We start from the raw sequence: 19297 nt of genomic DNA on the forward strand, positions 1-19297 counted from the left end.
GTAGTGTCTCCTGGAGCCTGGCACAGGGGCAGCTCCTCAGGAGGGGGGTGGGGGCGGGGCGCTGCCTGTGCCCGGATTTGGGGAAGAGGGTGGGTTTCTCCATGTTCCAGGTAGAAAGCTAGAGGGTGGGGCAGCAGAGCTCTGGGGATCATCATCTTTAGCTCTGGTTGCCATGGAGACCAACCTGCTAGCACCAGCCAATCAGGACCAGTGTATTCTGCTCACTTCTTGGAGGCATCAGGCTGGGTGGGGATGCGGCCCGGGGCAGGTGGGGGCCATGAAAAGGAAATGGGGGGGGGTGCAGGAGGGAGCTACATCACTTCTACAAAGTGCCGGGTCCCCAGAACCTCCAACCACCTCTGCCCTGGTGCCCCGAGGTCTGGTGACCCCTGCCTATTCCTGACTCAGCTGAGGGGTGATGCCTCTGTGGAGCCTAAACCACCAACCCCTCTCCCGCTGGGAGGGCGGGAGACTCCGCAGAAAAGCCGGGCCTTTGCTCCGCCCACTGGAGGAGGGCGTGCTGGGAGGCAGGGACCCGCAGCACTGGGCCTACGTGAGCTTCACGTGAGAGACTTAGGGACCTGGCCTGACCTGCCGCTCCCGCTCTGCCCCCCTCCGCGCCCCTTGGTGCAGTTCCAGACCCGGGGCATTTCTCAGGTCACCTCTCCTCCCTGTGCCCTGCTGGGCTCTCCTTGACCCCGGCGCTCCCTGGCTTCCTGCCCCGGAAGAGCCAGTGGCCACCAGCCATCTAGCCAGGATGACACAGGACAAACCATGCTCCTGAAGCTCTCATTCAAGACAGCACACGGGTGTCTGAGAGTGACTGTTGTGTTGCTAACTTTGCCGTAGTTTATCCTTTTTAAGAGTTTTGCATTCACAAGCGTTCGTAGTTAAACCATGAATCAGGAACACTGGACACACCTCCTGTACCAGGTGTGAGGGCCTCTGCTCTGGGCTGAAGGGGCTGTTTCCCAGGCCTCCCATGGCCACAGAGGAGGGACATATATAGGATGGGCAGGCCTGTGTGGACACACAGTGGTTTGTGGGTTTGCCTTCTCTCCACACATTCATGCTTCCTTTGCTCTTGGCAGAGACTTCCTCAGTGGATGCTGTCATCAGCTACTGAGCCTGCTGGGCCTGCTCTTCAAGGAGTATTGGTCCCTTGGAATCTCTCCCCCAGCCCTGAACACAGATGTTCCTATAGCTGTGGGGCCACTCTACCAGAGGAAGCGGTGTTGCAAACCTCTCTGACTTTACTGGGACGTTCTGCTGTTCTGTCCTTTCTCTTCTGAAATGAATCACCTCGAGTGGTCTGCATGAGCGGGTTCCTGTGTCCCCCACCCCCCCATCACCCACCTCAGATCCAGGAGACCTGCACCTGCACCGGCACACTAGTGACCTGGCTTGCCGTGGCCGCTGCTCCCCACAGCTTCTCCCCAGCAACATGCAGGCCTGGGGCTGGGCTTTGCAATCAGCCTATACCCTCCGTGCCCAGTCAAAGCCCCAGTGAGCTCTTACACAAAGGAGAGACCTGTTCCAGACCAGCGGCCCCATAGCCTCGACGCAGCCTCTGCAGAACAGCCATGGGAATCGTCCACTTAGGGCAGAAGGCGCAAACCCAAGCAGTAGCCTCTGGGGGCAACTGGCCCATCTGGGCACAGCCAGACCCAGGCCAGCCTCTCCTAAAACGAGGCTTGGGCTATTCTTTCCTTCTTATGATGTGAGAAATAGTAAACATTCGTTGCAGGTAAATACAAAAATGGGTATGAACACTTTTAACCCCTTATATTTGCGCCATCCAGAGGTTGCCAATAGTAACGTGGTATAAATCCTTAATGCTCTTCTACATGTGTGTGCACACGTGTAGTTTTGTAAAGCAAATACAGGCTTGTGCTGTCCTTTTTCATACCTGCATGTACCCTCTCGCAGCCTGCTGACTCCTGTCTGTGGTGTCCACTGTGCGTGCTCCGTGGCGTCAGCGTTCCTCTGTGTCTCTGTGCACAAGTAAACAGTCCAACTGCTGCCATCCCCAGGTCTTTACAAGCAGTGGCTGTGGCGTGCAGCCTCACAGGGTGACCCATGCGCACAGTCCTCGGCCTGTCCTCGTGGTCCATCACTAGGAGTTGGGGTGCAGGGGGTGCGTGTGTCCACACCCCTCAGAAATGGCCCCGCAGGCCACCCTCCCACCTCAGAGCACTTACTCCTCTGAGCCTTCCCCACCCTGCATGTCTGTCATCATTAAAGAACATTTGCGGACTTCCAGCCAAGATGGAGGTGTAGGTGGAAACACTACCTCCTCACACAACCAACTTTAAGGACAACAAAGATTTAGAAACAAAAACACAACCAGAACAGACAGAAAATTGAACTGTACCAAAGTCCGACAACAAAGAACCATTCATCCAGACGAGTAAGAGGGATGGAGTCTGCGGCCAGCGGAGGGGGTCCTGGCAGGAAGAGGCAGTGGTTGGCAACCTGGGTGCGAGGAGAAACGAGCAGAACCAGTGAGGGGCCCAGGGTAGTTGGTTGACCACGGACACACATTCGTGAGCAGATAAACAGCGCAAAAAAACGGGCAGTGAGACAGACCTTGCAACCTAGGGCCCCAGCGCTGGGAAATAAAGCCTCAAAACGCCAATTGAAAACACCTGTGGGGGTTGAGATGCTGGCAGAGACTCCCAGCCTCACAGGAGAATTTGTGGAAGAGACCCACAGTGTCCTAGGACATACACAAGCCCACCCACCCAGGAACCAGCATCAGTAGGGCCTAGTTTGATTATAGGAAATGGCAGAGGGGACTAAAATCCGAGAGAGAGAGAGAGAGAGAGAGGGAGAGAGGGAGAGAGAGGAGCAAGCACCGTCGCTCCCTCTCTGACTCCGCCCCCACAGAAAGCGTCACAACCCAGCAACGTGGGTTGCCCCACCCTGGTGCACACCTAAGGCTCCACCTCTCATACATAACAGGTGTGACCTGACCAAAAATAGCTCATTCAGAAGAACAAAGTCCCAGAGCCAATACTTTTAAGTGACCAAGAGAAAGCCAACCTACCAGAATCACAGTTCAAAACACTGGTGATCAGGATGCTCACAGTACTGGTTGATTTTGGTTGCAAATTAGATGAAAAGATGATGGCTACACTAAGTGAAATGAAGGGAAATGCACAGGAAACCAATAGTGATGGAAAGAAAACTGAGACCCAAATCAATGGAGTGGACCAAAAGGAAGAAAGAAATAATCAGAAAAGAATGAAGAAACAAGAATTCAAAAAAAAAAATGAGAGGCTTAGGAATTTCCAGGACATCTTTAAACATTCCAACATCCAAATTATATGGGGTATTAGAAGGAGAAGAGGAAGAGCAACAAGTGGAAAACTTATTTGAGCAAATAATAAAGGAGAACTTCCCCAATTTGGCAAAGGAAATAGACTTCCAAGAAGTCCAGGAAGCTCAGAGAGTCCCAAAGAAGTTGCACTCAAGGAAGAATACACCAAGGCACATCATAATTAAATTAGCCAAGATTAAAATGAAGGAGAGAATCCAAGAAGCAGCAGGAGATAAGGGCTTACAAGAGATAAGTCACCTACAAAGGACTTCCCATCAGACTGTCAGCTGATTTCTCAAAAGAGACCTTACAGGCAAGAAGGGGCTGGAAAGAAGTATTCCAAGTCATAAAAGGCAACGACCTACATTCAAGATTGCTCTATCCAGCAAAACTTTCATTTAGAATGGAAGGGCAGATAAAATGCTCAGATAAGGTCAAGTTCAAGGAGTTCATCATTACCAACCCCTTATAAAATGTTAAAGGGACTTACCTAAGAAAAAGAAGATAAAAAAGATGAACAGTGAAAGGACAGCAAACTCACAGTTATTAACAACCACACCTAAAACAAAAGCAAACTAAGCAGGCAGCTAAAACAGGAGCAGAGCCACAGAAATGGAGATCACATGGAGGGTTAGCAACAGGGGAGTGGGAGGAGAAGAGGGGAGAAGGTACAGAAAATAAGTAGCATAGATAAGTAGCATAGTTCTTTAGAAACTGAAGAACTCATGACACATGGACATGAACTAAAGAGGGGGGATGAGGGTGGGAGGGGAATAAAGGGGGGGAAATAGGACAGCTGTAATGGCATAATCAATAAAATATATTTTGACTTCCACCAAGATGGAGGCATAGGTGGATATGCCGTGCCTTCTCACACAACCAAGTTTAGAGACAACTAAATATTAGCAACAGAAAACACAGCCAGAACACAGAAAATTGAACTTTTCGGAAGTCTGTTAACAACAAATTCTTCAGTCTGACCGGTAAGGGGCGAAACCAGCAGCTGGTGGAGCGGAGTTGCACAGGAGGTCTCGGTCAGCCAGACTCAGGCGCGTGGACGCAGAATCCAGGCACAGGGTTGGACCTAGTGAGCGACCGAGTGAGTGACCAAACCGCGGGGAAACAGCGAGGGAGCAGGGCTGCGGGTTGACTGTGGTCGTGCATTTGTGCACGGATAGACAAGCGAGGGAGTGGGCCATTGGACCGGGACCCAGCGGGTCCCCGCGGCAAGCAGCAGGGAGAGCGCCGCCATTTCCCTGCTCTGACCCCACCTCCACATACAGCATCATAACCCAGCGACTCTGAGTGGCCTGGCTCAGGTGAACCACCTAAGGCTCTGCTCCTCACCCAGCAGCAGGAAATAGCAGAGGGGGCCGCCATTTCCCCACTCTGACCACGCCCCCCCATACAGCCTCACAACCCAGCAACCTGGGAGTTCAAGGCAATGCTCCTCTCACTTAAAGGGCGCGAACAGACCAAAAATGGCTCAAGAAGATCTCAAAGCCCCAGAGCCTATAAATCTAAGCGATGAAGAAACAGCAAAACTCTCAAACGCACAGTTTAAAATACTGGTGATCAGGATCCTCACAGAACTGGTTGATTATAGCCACAAATTAGACAAATATATGAAGGCGAAACTAATCAAAATGAATAGAATTGCACAGGAAACCAATAGCAAGGAAAAGGAAACTGGGACTCAAATCAATGGAGTGAACCAGAAGAAAGCAAATACTGGCCAAACAGAAAAGAGTGAAGAAGCAAAAATTCAAAGAAATGAGGAGAGTCTTAGTAACCTCCAGGACATCTTTAAATGCTCCAACATCCGAATTATAGGGGTACCAGAAGGGGGAAAGGCACAGCCACCAGTGGAAAACTTATTTGAACAAATAATAAAGGAGAATTTCCCCAATCTGGCAAAGGAAAATAGACTTCCAGGAAATCCAGGAAGCTCAGAGAGTCCCAAAGAAGTTGGACCCAAGAAGGAACACACCAAGGCACATCATCATTACATTAGCCAAGATTAAAATGAAGGAGAGAATCCTAGAAGCAGCAAGAGATAAGGGGACAGTCACCTACAAAGGAGTCCCCATCAGACTGTCAGCGGATTTCTCAAAAGAGACCTTACAGGCAAGAAGGGGCTGGAAAGAGGTATTCCAAGTCATGAAATCCAAAGACCTACAACGAAGATTGCTCTATCCAGCAAAACTTTCATTTAAAATGGAAGGACAGATAAAGTGCTTCTCAGATAAGACCAAATTCAAGGAGTTCATCATCACCAAGCCCTTATTATATGAAATGTTAAAGGGACTTATCTAAGAAAAAGAAGTTAAAGAAACATGAACAGTGAAAGGACAACAAATTCACAGTTGTTAACAACCACACCTAAAACGAAAGCAAACTAAAAGGACAGCTAGATCAGGAGTGGAAACATAGAAATGAAGATCTCAAGGAGGGTTAGCAACAGGGGAGTGGGAGGAGGAGAAGGGGGGAGAAGGTACAGAAAATAAGTAGCATAGACAGTAGATAGAAAATAGAGGGGGGGCAAGAATAGCAAGGGAAATATAGAATCTAAAGAACTTGAGACACATGGTCATAAACTAAAGGGGGGGGTAATGGTGGGGACAAGGGTAGGGTGGAGGGGGATGAAGGGGGGAATAGAACAACTGTAACAGCATAATCAATAAAAAATTTTTTAATGAAATATATTTTTAAAAACGTTTGCCACTTTAATAGAGAAAAAATGCTGTCTCCTTGCTTCAATTTACATTTGTTATTTCTAATGAAATTTTATATACTTTCTGATCATCTGTATCTTTTTTGAGAACTGATAAACATTGTTGCCAGCAGCCAAAAGTGTCGTTCTGTCTTTTCAGTCTGACTTGGAGAAATAAAGGTGCTGAACAGTGGACACGAGATCCCCAAATGTCCTTGAGGAGAATAATGAGAAAACGCGGAGGCGGCCTGAGCCCTGCTCTGCACGTCTCCCATTCCAATCTCCCTGACACCCCAGGAGTGCATCCACACCCTGTGATGGGATGCTGGGGGCTGACCCCAATACTCAGGGGCTCAGGACCCCGGCTCAGTGCACTGACATCCCATGGTGGACCCCATGTAGCCCGACCCCCTGCCCACTCCCAGGGTGTGAGTCCAATAGAGGTCTGGTGAAAGCCAAGGAAGCTGTACCTGCACGAATAACCCAGAGTCAAGGTCAATGTCAGAGAGCAGCGCTTTGCCCGTCCTCCCTCCCTGTGGCTGGCAGAGAGCAGTAGAGGCTGGCGCCCATTGGGGCGTCTGCCCTGATGACGCCTTAGCCGCCCAGCCCCAGGACCAGGATTCCGGAAGTCAGGGGCCTTGAGTCTGAGGCTAGGAACAGCCGAAATAAGAGGATCCTCATGGGTCTCTTGTGCAAGAAGGCGTATACATGCCTCCTACTCTGAGAAGCAGCCTGGGGAGAAAGGAAGTAGCCTAGGGTATGGCCACACCTGTTCTCAGGACCTGAGGCAGCTGAGGGCTACCTGCCTGGCCACACAGAAGCTTTTCTTCCGGGTGCTTGACAAGCCCCACTGCCAGGTTCTGAAGGTGAGGTGTCTCCCGGGGCCACCCTGCTCCCCTGGGTGAGACCCACAGAACCCACCTATGCCCACTCGGAGGGCTGGCCCAGAGAGGCCCAGAACTACATGAATGTCTGACTCTCAGGCATTCGGTACTAGTACGGCGCCTAACGCAGGGTGTACACACTCTGTTCCTTTGAAGCACCAACGAGCCTTGGGGGCTGCTTGGGAATGTCACCAGGGGACTCGTGGTTAGCATCGGCCTGGGACTGACCCCAACGTCTGTGAACCCTGCTTGGTATCTCCCTGGAGGGCTTTTCGGAGAGGATGGTTCCAGGAGCCCGACTGGGCATGGCACCCATAGACAGGGGCCCTCCTGGGGAGCCACCTGCCTCGGTCGGGAACGTGGCCTCTGCCTCCATGTCCCAGCTTCTTCTGTCACTGCAGCTCTGAGTGTGGCAGTCAGCTGCCTCCAGCCTGGCTCCTCCCTGTCCCCTCAGTCCTCGGTCTGAGAAGACAAGACCCTCACCCCGTGCTGTCTATCTTCGTTCCTCACAGCCCAGCTCTGCCTGACACCGACATGTCTTCCTTTCCTGTTTGGGTTCCACATAAGTTAAGCCAAAAAAAGCTGCCTTGACTATTTCTGCATGCAATTCTCTACATAAACGTAAGGAAAATGTTCCACGCTTGAAACAGATGGTGGCGGGCTGTGAGAAGTGGAGACTTTACAATGACTCGTGTTTCTGGAGTCCTTGGTCTGTTCTAATTGTCCAGTGTGTTTGTCACATTGTCCCTAGCTTTCCCTCCTCCCTTGACATTGGCAGGGTCTGCAGGGACATCCTTGGTTTCAGTCCTGAGATGGGTAACTCATGGCTTCTTCCTCTTTCCCTGTCCGTCTTGCTAGAGGCTGGTCAGTCCTCTTGGCCATTGAAAAAATTAGCTTTGTGCCCTGAATGACAGAGCTCAGTGAATTGAGTGCCAGACACCAAACCAAAGCGTCACTGGTTTAATTCCCAGTCAGGACACATGCCTGAGTTGCGGACCAGGTTCCCCAGTGCAGGGTGATGTTTCTCTCTTTCTCCCTCCCTTCCCCTCTGTCTAAAAATAAATAAATAAAATATATATTTTTTAATTCTTCAATCAAGAGACATAAGAGTGTTTGATGGGATAAAAACACAAGATATAGCCCTGGTTGGTGTGGGTCAGTGGACTGAGTGGCAGTGGCTGACAAACCAAACGGTTGCTAGTTTGATTCCCAGTCAGGGCACATGCCTGTGTTGCAATCAAGGTCTCCAGTAGGGGGTGCCTCCAATGTGAGAGGCAAACACACATTGATGTTTCTCTCCCTCTCTTTCTCCCTCCCTTCCCCTCACTAGACAGAAATAAACAACATCTAGAAAACAACAATCCAATAATTTTTAAAAAAACATAATGTCCCTTTCTGCCTCTGGTCATTTTCTTGCTCTGAAGACAACTTTGTCTGAAAGGAATGTAGTCATAGTCCTGCTTTCCTTTCATTGATTTTGCCTGGTAATTCTTCCCCTCCTTTAAATTCAACCTATCTGTGGTGTTCCATTGAATTTGCCCCAAATTCAATCAGCCAGAAAGTCTGCACACTTGGCTAAAAAGCTCCTTGGGCCAAGAAATTTGTTCAATTGGCCAGAAAGTTTGCTCAATTGCTCAAAAAGTCCATTCAGTCAAGAAATTTGTTTGACCAAAAAGTTCATTCAGCTGGCCAAAAAGTTCATTCAATTGGCCAAAAAAAAAAAAAAGTCCATCAACCAAGAAATTTGTTTGATCAGAAAGTTCATTCAGCTGGCCAAAAAGTTTGTTTTCTGGCCAGAAAGTTTGTCTGGTCAAAAAATGTCTACTTGCCTTTCCATAAGCTGACTCTAGTAGTACTGACTTGTCTTTAATTTCACTTGAAACAATTTTGTTAGATTGTATTGGGGCAACTGTCATATCAGCATGAAGTTTTTAAAACAACTTACCAAAAGTTGTGAATTTCTGTGTAGGCATTTAATATTAAAGATAGAAGAAAATAAGCAACATTTTTGGACTTCTTAAGGCTACTGAATGAACTTTCTGGCCAACCTAATGAAAAAAATTTTTTTTTTTTTGCCAGACAGACAAATTTTACGGCCAATCGAATGGACTTTTTGACCAATCGAACAAATTTCTTGGCCCAAGGAGCTTTTTAGCCAAGTGTGCAGACTTTCTGGCTGATTGAATTTGGGGCAAATTCAATGGAACACCACAGATAGGTTGAATTTAAAGGAGGGAAGAATTACCAGGCAAAATTAATGAAAGGAAAGCAGGACTATGACTACATTCGTTTCAGACAAAGTTGTCTTCAGAGCAAGAAAATGACCAGAGGCAGAAAGGGACATTGTTTTTTTTTTTAATTATTGGATTGTTGTTTTCTAGATGTTGTTTATTTCTTTCTAGTGAGGGGAAGGGAGGGAGAAAGAGAGGGAGAGAAACATCAGTGTGTGTTTGCCTCTCACATTGGAGGCACCCCCTACTGGAGACCTTGATTGCAACACAGTCATGTGCCCTGACTGGGAATCAAACTACCAACCGTTTGGTTTGCCAGCCACTGCCATTCAATCCACAGAGCCACACCAGCCAGGGTAGGGACATTATGTTTTGATAAAGGATCAATTCACCAGGAAGACACTTTCCAAACTGTGTACACACCAAACAGACTGAAAAATACATGAAGCAAAACCTGGTAGAATTGAAGGAAACAGACAATCCACAGTGACAGCTGGAGACTTAACACTGTCTCTCTATGACTGGTGACGGACCAAGGAGGGAGAAGTCAGCAAAGAGAGAAAGAAACTCAACAAACACAAACTATTAGTACATAACTCATCCAATATGAAATGGATAATTTTAATAACTTTAGAATTGTTTTAAAAATCCATAATTTAAAAACTCCCCCAAAGAAATCCCCAGGCCCCGATGGTTTCACTGAAGAATCCGGCAAACGGTCGTCCACGTTCAGGTCTCTCACTTGGGGCCCAGATCCCCCAGGCACTGAACATACGCACCCACTCCCAGCAGGACAGAAAAACTCCCATGTTCTGGGAACTCCTCGCTCTGGGGTCTGTGCCCTGTGCTCCGCCTTGGCCTGGAGTCTGGCTGTCCGTGTGGCCTCCGAATGAGTCAAGGTGTCTGTCCTAGACAGTCAGTCCCTCAAGTCCCTCAGGGACAGGCCCTGTGCCCATGTCATGCAATCTGAGCTTGACAGACACAAGTGAACATGACATCGGGGCTTTAAACAAAGCTTGATTGTGGACTTTGAAGGGAAAGACTCACCCATGGAGCCTCCTCAGGGGTGACAGCCATTTTGGATAGTGGTGGACATGGCCTCTGACCAGGACAGCCCAGCCACAGGGCACCTCCTGCCAGGCGAGGTGGGGTGGCCACGGCAAGGGCGTGGGTGGGTGCTGAGACTTCGTGATGCTGAGGAAACTCGAGTGTTTGCCACCTCAGCAATGGGTGACAGGGTCAGTGCAGAGCTGAGGCAGCTGCAGGCCTCCCAGTGGAAAGCAGGCCACCTGTCAGGGGCCACCCTAAGAGGCGGCGTTCCCTACACCTGGGCTCCTGAGAGCAGGCCTCACCCAGGCCACAGATGGGGCTGCTGCTGCCTGGGGCCCCTCCCGACTCCTGACAGTAGCTTCCACAAGGTGATAGCCAGTCAACTCGGGGAGAACCACCCCCTCCCACCGTCTCCTGGGGCACCATGTGAGTGTCCTGCAGCCCCTTTGCAGCTTCTTCAAGGACAGGACAGGACAGCCACACCCGGGCTTGCCACCTGGCCAGCTAGAGGAGCCCCTCCCCATCACTGACCTGCCCCCACCTCCCCACCACTGACCTGTGCTTCCCACAGGCTGAGCCTGCACAGCTGAGAGGCCGGGAAGGGGTTTGTGACCAGACGCCCCTGGAAGGGGACAGGGCACCCTCCGATGGCCCTGGTCTCTGGGTCTGCCCCCCAGTACAGTAGGGAGGGGCCTGCCTCCTCCCGCCTGCTCTAATTGTCTGCTCGCTGTTTTCTGGGCCAGCCCGACCACGACACAGGCCAGGCCAGGGTGGGGGGGTGCCAGCTGCCATAAGGACGATGTAAATCCTAACAAATGAAGGGACTGGAGAGCTTATGGCGAGAACTGTTAGCATGTGCCTGGCCCACCGCCTGGGCTGGAACAAAGACAGGCACGGCCTGGGCCAGGCCTCCAACCACGAGGTCCCTGTATCAGCCCAGACTGAGGCATCCTGTTGGAGCCGGTTGAGCCCTCACTGGCCCTCCCCTCCGGCTTTGCATAGAACCAGCCCTCCCTGATCAGACCCCTGGGAAGGATGGGGCAGATCTGAAGGGTGACCCCCGCCCCATTCTGCCCCACACCTCACAGGCCCTTCTCCCCTCTCCCTTGGGGCTGCCGTCTGTATCCAGCCCCTGATTGCTGTGCCCCACTTCCAATAAAAGGCCATTGCTGGATGCTTCTGGCTCCAGGTCCCTTCTCAGCCACTGCAACTGTCTAACTAACGAGACCCTTCCCCACAATCTCACTAGTGGTCACCGTAACCCCGGGGGGCCTCCCTGCCTCACACACACAGCGGCCCAGGGGGAGGAGGCGGGCCCATCCGAGATCCCATCTCCCAGGTGGTCTGAGCCCTCAGGGCTGAGCCAGATGCGAGCCCCCAGGGCCTTTGCTCCATCACCAGCCTCCCATGTCAGGGCTGTTGACTTCCTGCTTTAGAATCTTTGTCTACAGAGCAGTTTCGGGGGGGACTCTTTGGGGGCTCCGAGGCGGGACCAGCAGAGGACTGGGTGGAGGACACACCCTTCTGCCAACAACAGCCACTCTGACTTCCATCCACTCCCCGCCCAGCCGGGGCAGTGACAGTGTCTCCCAGAGCCTGGCACTGGAACGGCTCCTTGGGAGGGTGGGCTTGCGCTCTGGGGGTGGGGCCAGGGTTCTAGCAGGGCTGGGGCGGGAGGAGGAGGGAGGGTTTCTCCGGGTTCCAGGCAGAGAGCTGAAGGGTGGGGAGGTGGGGCAGCAGAGCTCCGGGAACCATCTTCTTCTCTGGCTCTGGTTGCCAGGGAGCCGGGAGGAGGTTGCCATGGAGACCAACCTGCTAGCACCCGCCAATCAGAATGCGCGGGTCCAGCTCACTTCTTGGATGGAGGCATCAGGCTGGGAGGGGATGCTGACCCGGGCAGGTGGGGGCCACAAAGGGGGAATGGGGGGGGCGCCGGGGCGGGGATGAGGAGGGGGCTACGTCGCCTCACGTGAAGCACCCCAGCTCCCAGAGCCTCCAACCACCTCTACCCCCGCACCCTGAGGTCTGGCGACACCTGCCTCTTCCTGCCCCAGCTGAGGGGTGATGCCACACGGGCGGCCCAGCTTCGGCCAGCCGAACCCCTCTCCCGCTGGGAGGGCGGGAGACTCCAGGGAAAAGCGGGGCTTTTGCTCCGCCCGCGGGAGGAGGGCGCGGGGAGGGAGGAACCCGCAGCGCCCAGCGGCGCGCACACTCACTCAGGGCGGGGCGGCGCTGACGTCACCCACTGACCACCCCCCTCCCTCCCGGGCAAGGGGCGGTGGCCGCGGCGTGAGCTCCACGGGAGGGACTCACAGACGGGACCGGACAGAAGGACAGCCGGCGAGGCCATGCCCGGGGAAGCAGCCCGCGCAGAGCGGCTGCTGCCAGAGGCAGGAGGCCCAGGGCCCCGAAAAGGTGAGGCCCCGCGCTCTCCGCTGCGTGCATCTCCCCCACGCTCTGTCCATCCCAGTCCCCTTCCCTCCCCAGCACCTGAATGCTGACCGCTGCTCAGCCGCCCTGGGACTGTGGTAAAGAGCTGGAGTGACCGGCTGGACCGAGCGCTTCGGACTCGGGGCACCCCATTGTCTGCGCGCAGCTGCGGGCCTGGGCAGGTCGGGACCTGAACCAGGAGTGGCAAGTTCCCAGCGGCACCCAGGGCCCTGAGGACACTTGTCCCGCAGATGCCTGAGGGCCGCTAGGACCGGCCCTGGTCCCAGAGGGGGTTCAGGAAGGGGGCTGACATCTGGGAAGCCAAAAGGGTGCTGCGGGTGTGAGAGGAGGGAGGTCAGAGGCCCCACGGAGTGCAGCTGGGAGCTGCGGGCCTCCCGCCACCCTGGAGCCGCGGCTGTCTGCCTGGCCTGGGAAGACCCGGCAGGGCAGCCCTGTGCGATTCCCAGGGCCAAGGGCACCTTGCTGTGGGTGGGACCCGAGCTGTCAGAGGCCAGGCTCCCTCAGCTCCAGGAGAGGGGGCAGGGCTGGGTCCCCAGGCCCAGGGGCTAGGGCTGGCTCTGCTCAGACTGTTTGATGACCTTGAATGAGTCACTAAAACCTTTGACTTCCAGGCTTCTTCTCTACTTCAACCTTGGCCCAACTCTGCCTTCCCCCTGCCCTGGGGCACTGGGGTCCAAGGGGCGGGGGAGGGGCAGGGGTTCCACGCCAGGCTCAGTGCCCAGGGCCCCATCTTCCCCACAAATCCACACCTGCCTCAGGTATGGGGTGTCTGTCACACTCCAGCAGACCCCAGGGACTGCCCCCTCAGGACCCCCTGGCCACCCAGCACCTCAGCAGTGGGACCCAAAGGTGGGGGCTCTGCTATGGTAGACAGGCGCCCTGAAAGCTTCACCTCGAATCTGGGCAGATGCTCCTATTTGCAGACAGAAGGCTGAGGCCCAGGAAGCACATACCTGGGGTGGAATGTTCCAGAGCTGAGTAAAGTGCAGGCCCCTCGCCCTAGGGCCCTCTGACCCAGGAGGCCACAAGGGGGCCTTTCCTGCAAAGCCCAGCAAGGTGGCGGGTTCTGTACAAGCAGCCAGTGTCACGGGAGATGGCATGTCACCGGCACTGAGCAACTCACAGCACCACTGGGGTGCCCGGCTGAGCCCCAGCCACTCCCCACTCACCCCAACCCCATGCTGCTCGCTGAGCTCAGAACCAGGGAATTCTTCCCCAGACACAGCAATGGCCTTTGCCTGCTCACCCTCTTCTGATGACATCCCCTCCCCGGGCCCCACCTGGTCTCAGCCCCCAGCCAGCCGGGCGCAGTGGCCTCTTAGAGCAGGTGCCAGCTTGCCTCTCACTTGTCTCTCCACAGATCTGTCTTTCGATGCAGCTGAGGCCACCAGCCCAAGAGGGGACCAGCTGGCGCAATGTGCCCTGACCCCCGGACCCAACGCCCTGGCCCTTGCATTCCTGCCCAGCAAGCCAGGTGCCCGGCCTCCACCCGAGGGAGCCAGCTGGGATGTAGGGCCCGGCCAGGCACCCTCATCCTGGGCAGTCCCCATGGAGGGCGGCCCTAGCTTAGGGCCCCCTGAGGTCCAGCCCCCCAAAGGGCCTCTCCCAGCCACCCTGGAGCCACGGATTGTAATGGGCGAGGAGACGTGCCCGGTGCCCTGGGTGGCCCTGCCAGAGCTCAGGGACCAAGAGCAGCGGCCTGGGAGCTGGAGCCCACCCACCACATGTCCTCAGGGCGACCCCCCTGTGCCTTTCCCTGTGCCTGACCCTGAGTCCTACTTTACACCTCCCTCCACCCCCAGCGAGGCCCCTGCCCTGCTTCCCAGCCCCAGGCCCCACCAGGATGTGGAGGGTACCCAGGCTGAGCCTGAGGCCTCAGGGGAATCACCACCCACCTCACCCTCTGGCTCCTACGTCACCGCAGATGGGGACAGCTGGGCCTCATCCGCGTCCTGCTCCCTCAGCCTGCTGGCTCCCTCTGAAGGGCTGGATGTGGCCTCAGATTGGGGCTTCTCTCCACCAGAGTCTGAGGCCCACGAGTGGGCGCTACCCCCAGTGGGGTCCCCAGGGCCACTGTCTCCTGAGTCCAGCCTCTCCACGGCCAGCAGCTCTTCCTGCGGCCAGGAGGCCCACTTCCTGGAGCTGGATTTCCTGGCCGATGACCCAATGGTCCCCGCCGCCCTCCTGCCATTCCGGGGCAGTCTGATCTTCCAAGTGGAGGCCGTGGAGGTGACGCCGCTGCCGCCCGGGCAGGAGCAGGAGGCCGCAGCCCCAGGCAGGGACTGGGCTGGCGAGGACGAGGACATCAGCAGCTTCACCTCCTCCCTGCAGTCCCTGTCCGACCTCTCCATCACTGAGGGCGTGGACGAGGCCTTCGCCTTCCGGGATGATGCCTCGGCCGCCTCCTCAGACCCCGACTCGGCTTCTTACACAGGGGTGGAGGATGAGCAGCTGTACAGCAGCGAGCCCCACGCAGAGCTCGCTGCCCCGCCAGGCCCAGAGTCAGGCCAGGGAGCCCCTGCCGGTCTCCCCAGGGTGGCAGCTCAGGCCCTGGGTCAAGTGGCAGGCTCCGCCACTGGAGCACAGCCCGTGCCCGCAGCCACACCTCAGCTCCAGCAGGGGAGAGAGGGCGCTGCCTCAGGGCCTGAGCCCAGGACTGAGCGCTGGGCCCCGAGAGCAGAGGCAAGCAGGATGCCCAGCCCAGAGGCTCTGCAGGACCTGAAGGAGGATGCTGGCCAGGAGCCCTCACCTGAAGGAGAGGGCCACACCCCACCTGAGGACACTGTCCCTGCAGCCACACGCGTGCCCCTTCGGGATGCAGCCGGCCCTCACACCCTGCAGACAGATATGGGCTGTGACTCAGGGACCCAGTCCCCGGCCACCAGGGCCCAGTGGGAAGGAGGCAAAACCTGTGGACTGAAGCCAGACCTCAAGAAAGATACAGGCCACACTGGAGACCCAGAGCCCCGGGCCTCGGGCCAGACCCAAAAGGGTCATTCAAAGCCAGATGGAGACATCGGGATGTACTGGGCTCCATGTGGAGATGTGTGCTCCCCCAAGACTACTACGGAGGCCCCAGACACCCCCGAACTCGCTTCAAAGTCCCAGGATACCCCTGAACTCACCTTGAAGGTCCAGGGAACCCCTGAACTTGCTTCAAAGGCCCAGGACACCCCTGAACTTGCTTTGAAGGCCCAGGACACCCCTGAACTCACCTTGAAGGTCCAGGGAACCCCTGAACTTGCTTCAAAGGCCCAGGACACCCCTGAACTCACCTTGAAGGCACAGGGCACCCCTAAACTTGCTTCAAAGGCCCAGGACACCCCTGAACTTGCTTCAAAGGCCCTGGATATGCCTGAACTAGCCAAGGAGGCCCTGGATACCCCTGAGCCTGCTGTGGATACCCAGGACCCCTCACATCCCCCCATGGAGACCCTTGACACCCCAGACTTCCCCAGCCCTACCATGGAGATTCTGGATACCTCTGAGCCCTCTGCAAAGACCCCAGACCTCCCCAGTCCAACCTTGGAGATCCAAGCCCCCCCACAGTGCCCTATGGAGGTCCTGGACCACCTGGACCTCCACAAGGAGAATTCAGGTTGCCCCAAGGTCACCCTGGAGATCCCAGAACCTTCATTTCTCCTCACAGAATCCTTGGACTCCCCCAAAGAGACCCTGGACCCCCCTGGGCCTACCTCCAGTGGGACAGAAGTAGCTGAAGGCCTACTGGCACCCAGCGGAGAAGCCCGTCACGATGCCCCACTGCCTGTTGGCCAGGGGGCTGAGCCCCACTCACCCTCACGGGAGGCCCCTGGAGTGGAGAAACAGGGGGCTGGCAGCCTTGAGCCGATGCCCCGGGGCCCCTGCCCCCAGGTTGGTGTGGTGCACCCCCAGAGCCACGCAGGGAATGGAGGGGTCACCCTGGGGCCCAGGCTGAAGCCGGCTGCGGCCTCAGAGTCTCCATCAAGGGCTGTGCCCAGGCTGGGCAGAGGCTGTCCCGAGGAGCCCGCACCCACACCTGCACCGCCCTCCCCATGGCCAGAGCTGAGCCCGGGCAGGGACGAGCAGGCCCATGTGGCCCCTGGAGCCCCGGGTCCCTCCCCATCACAGCCCCAGGACAGGCTCCGGAACCCTGAGCCCTCCATGCCCAGAGGACTCATGGGGGTGGCCCCTCCCTCAGCAGCACGCCCTGTCCCCTGCCCTTGCCAGGGTCCCCAGGAAGGCTCAGTTGAGGACCAGAAGCCCCCTGGCTCCCCGGACCTCCTGCCACCCCAGGCAGGAGCTCCACTGGCAGTGTCTGCCTTCTCAGGAACCAGGAAGCCCATGGGGGCTGGGCCGAGGGTCAGTCTCTCACCCAACACCACCCTCCTCAGCCCCTCGGCTGCCCCCGCAGGGGGCACCCATGCCAAAGACCTGGTCTCGTGGATCCCACCCCCCTGCCAAGTGCCTCCTGGCTCTAGGCCCCGGAGCCCGGCCAGCCCTCAAGGGTCCCCGGTCACTGAGCAGCAGGACGACCAGGACAGTCTGGAGGAAGGTGAGGGCCAGACCGAGGAGCCGAGGGACAGGAGGTGGCGGGATGGCAGAGGGCCTGGCTCCAGGGGAAAGGGCCATCCTCACACACCCTATCCGCAGAGTCTTCCCGGGTTCCCGGACAGCCCTCGGACAGCCACGGGGAGTCGTCGGCCGAGCTGGAGGAGCAGGAGCCCTCAGGACCTCAGGCTGTGCAGTGCTCGGCCCAGGTGCCCGCTGGGGGGAGGGTGCGAGGGGGGCCCACACCCACCCTCGGTGCTTAGCCCTGCCCTTCCCCAGGCCCCAGCCAGCAGCAGCGAGGAGACCTCGGCCAAAGCCAAGCAGAGCCGCAGCGAGAAGAAAGCCAGGAAGGTGGGCTGGGACCCTGCTCCCTCGGGAGGGCCGGGCTGGCCTGGCAAGCTACCCTTAGGACTGGGACCCTTCCCACCCATGGTCCTTAGGGAAATGTGGTGACGAAACACCCTCGCGAAACAGCTGGGCTCCATCAGCTTGAGTCCCCATGCTGTTCTACCCGTGGGGACCCCGGCCCGCAGCATGCCAGCTCCCCAGGCCAGCCCGCCCCAACTCCAGCACAGCCCTCGGGCCGCGCCCAGGTCTGAGCCTGCCGTGCCCCCAGGCCATGTCCAAGCTGGGCCTGAGGCAGATCCAGGGTGTCACCAGGATCACCATCCAGAAGTCCAAGAACATCCTCTTTGTCATCGCCAAGCCCGACGTCTTCAAGAGCCCAGCATCAGATACCTACGTGGTCTTCGGGGAGGCCAAGGTTGGAGGTGGGGGGCGTGGGCACGGGCGCAGGCAGGGTGGTCAGGGCAGGCTCGCTGACAGCTGCCCGTGCTATAGATCGAGGACCTGTCCCAGCAAGTGCACAGAGCTGCCGCCGAGAAGTTCAAGGTGCCCACAGAGCCCTCTGCCCTGGTCCCCGAGTCAGTGCCGGGGCCACGGGTGAGGCCGGAATGTGAGGAGGAGGAGGGCGAGGAGGAGGAGGTGAGGCCCCTTGGAGGTAGGAGGTGGGGACTCAGACGGAGAGGGGCAGCCCCAGCACCTCCTGCCACCCCCCCAGGTGGATGAGGCAGGCCTGGAGCTGCGGGACATTGAGCTGGTGATGGCCCAGGCCAACGTGTCCAGGGCCAAGGCCGTGCGGGCCCTGCGGGACAACCAGAGCGACATTGTCAACGCCATCATGGTGAGCAGCCAGCCTTCCTCGACCCGCCCACACTCTGCTGTGACTCTGCCAGGTCACCCCTGAGCCTGGCCCCCTTTCCCCATGTCCTGCAGGAGCTGACCATGTAGCCACTGGCCGGCACGCGGCTCCACCCCGACCCCAGCTCTGCTGCCCAGTGAATGGGGGTTCCCTTCACCTCTGCTCCTGCCGCAACTGCTCCCCAAGTGTGGCCTCTCGCTCAACGGGGTGTGGGAGCCACGTGACACCCAAGGATGGCAGTCCTTCCTCATGTCCTATGGGGGGACCTCCCAAGGTGACCCACTTCCGCACTCCGGAGGTGCCCAGCTTGCGTGGGGACTGCAAGCAGACCCGTCACCTCGCGGTGGCCCAGCCGCAGACCCGAGGACTAGCTCTGGGAGAGCTCCCCGGCACTGGGCTACAGAGGCTGCAGGGAGGCAGCCTTGCTCAGGGCCAGTGGTTCAGGGGCCCAGCTATAGGGGGTCCCGTCCTTCCCACACCTTCCTCCTCCCAAACCCAGGGACCTGCAGAAAAGGGTTTCATGTCCTAGGACCAGGTGACCAGTGTCCCAGGACAGCACGGTGTGGAGGATCTGCAGAGCAGGAAGCCACGAGGGGGTGGGGCCCCAGAGAGGAAGACAAGGCTCCTGACCATCCCTGGAGGGTCTGGCTCCCTGTGCAGGGGGCCTGCCCTCCCCGGGGCCACCTGTTCACACACCAGGGAAGGTGCAGGGAACAAGCACCTTTGTAGGGAGGGGGTGACCTGGGCCCCCTGCACCTGTCCCTGCAGGTTCCAGGTTCTGCTCTGGGGCCACCCCACTGCCTCCCCATGTCCGAAGGAGGAGCAACTGAGGCCACAGTGCCCCCCGCCAGCCTCCCCAAAGACCAGGCCCCCAGGCCCCATGGACACACTCAGGGTGGGGATGGCACTTCTGGT

At 56.9% G+C, this 19297-nt stretch overlaps 1 protein-coding gene across 1 annotated transcript; it reads left to right on the forward strand.

The window, feature by feature from the left end:
• Nucleotides 1-12500: 12500 nt before the first annotated feature.
• NACAD (NAC alpha domain containing) lies at nt 12501-18944 on the forward strand. Its single transcript, XM_037150266.2, has 8 exons — nt 12501-12615; nt 14012-17185; nt 17284-17390; nt 17461-17532; nt 17798-17944; nt 18022-18165; nt 18242-18364; nt 18457-18944. Exons 1-8 carry the CDS (start codon nt 12549-12551, stop codon nt 18469-18471), a joined length of 3849 nt encoding a protein of 1282 aa, XP_037006161.2. The 5' UTR covers nt 12501-12548; the 3' UTR covers nt 18472-18944.
• The last annotated feature ends 353 nt before the right edge of the window (nt 18945-19297 follow it).

This window comes from Artibeus jamaicensis, unplaced genomic scaffold (genome assembly GCF_021234435.1).
Source record: "Artibeus jamaicensis isolate MK-2021 breed Jamaican fruit bat unplaced genomic scaffold, CSHL_Jam_final contig_886, whole genome shotgun sequence".
In the NCBI taxonomy this organism is placed as follows: Eukaryota; Metazoa; Chordata; class Mammalia; order Chiroptera; family Phyllostomidae; genus Artibeus; species Artibeus jamaicensis.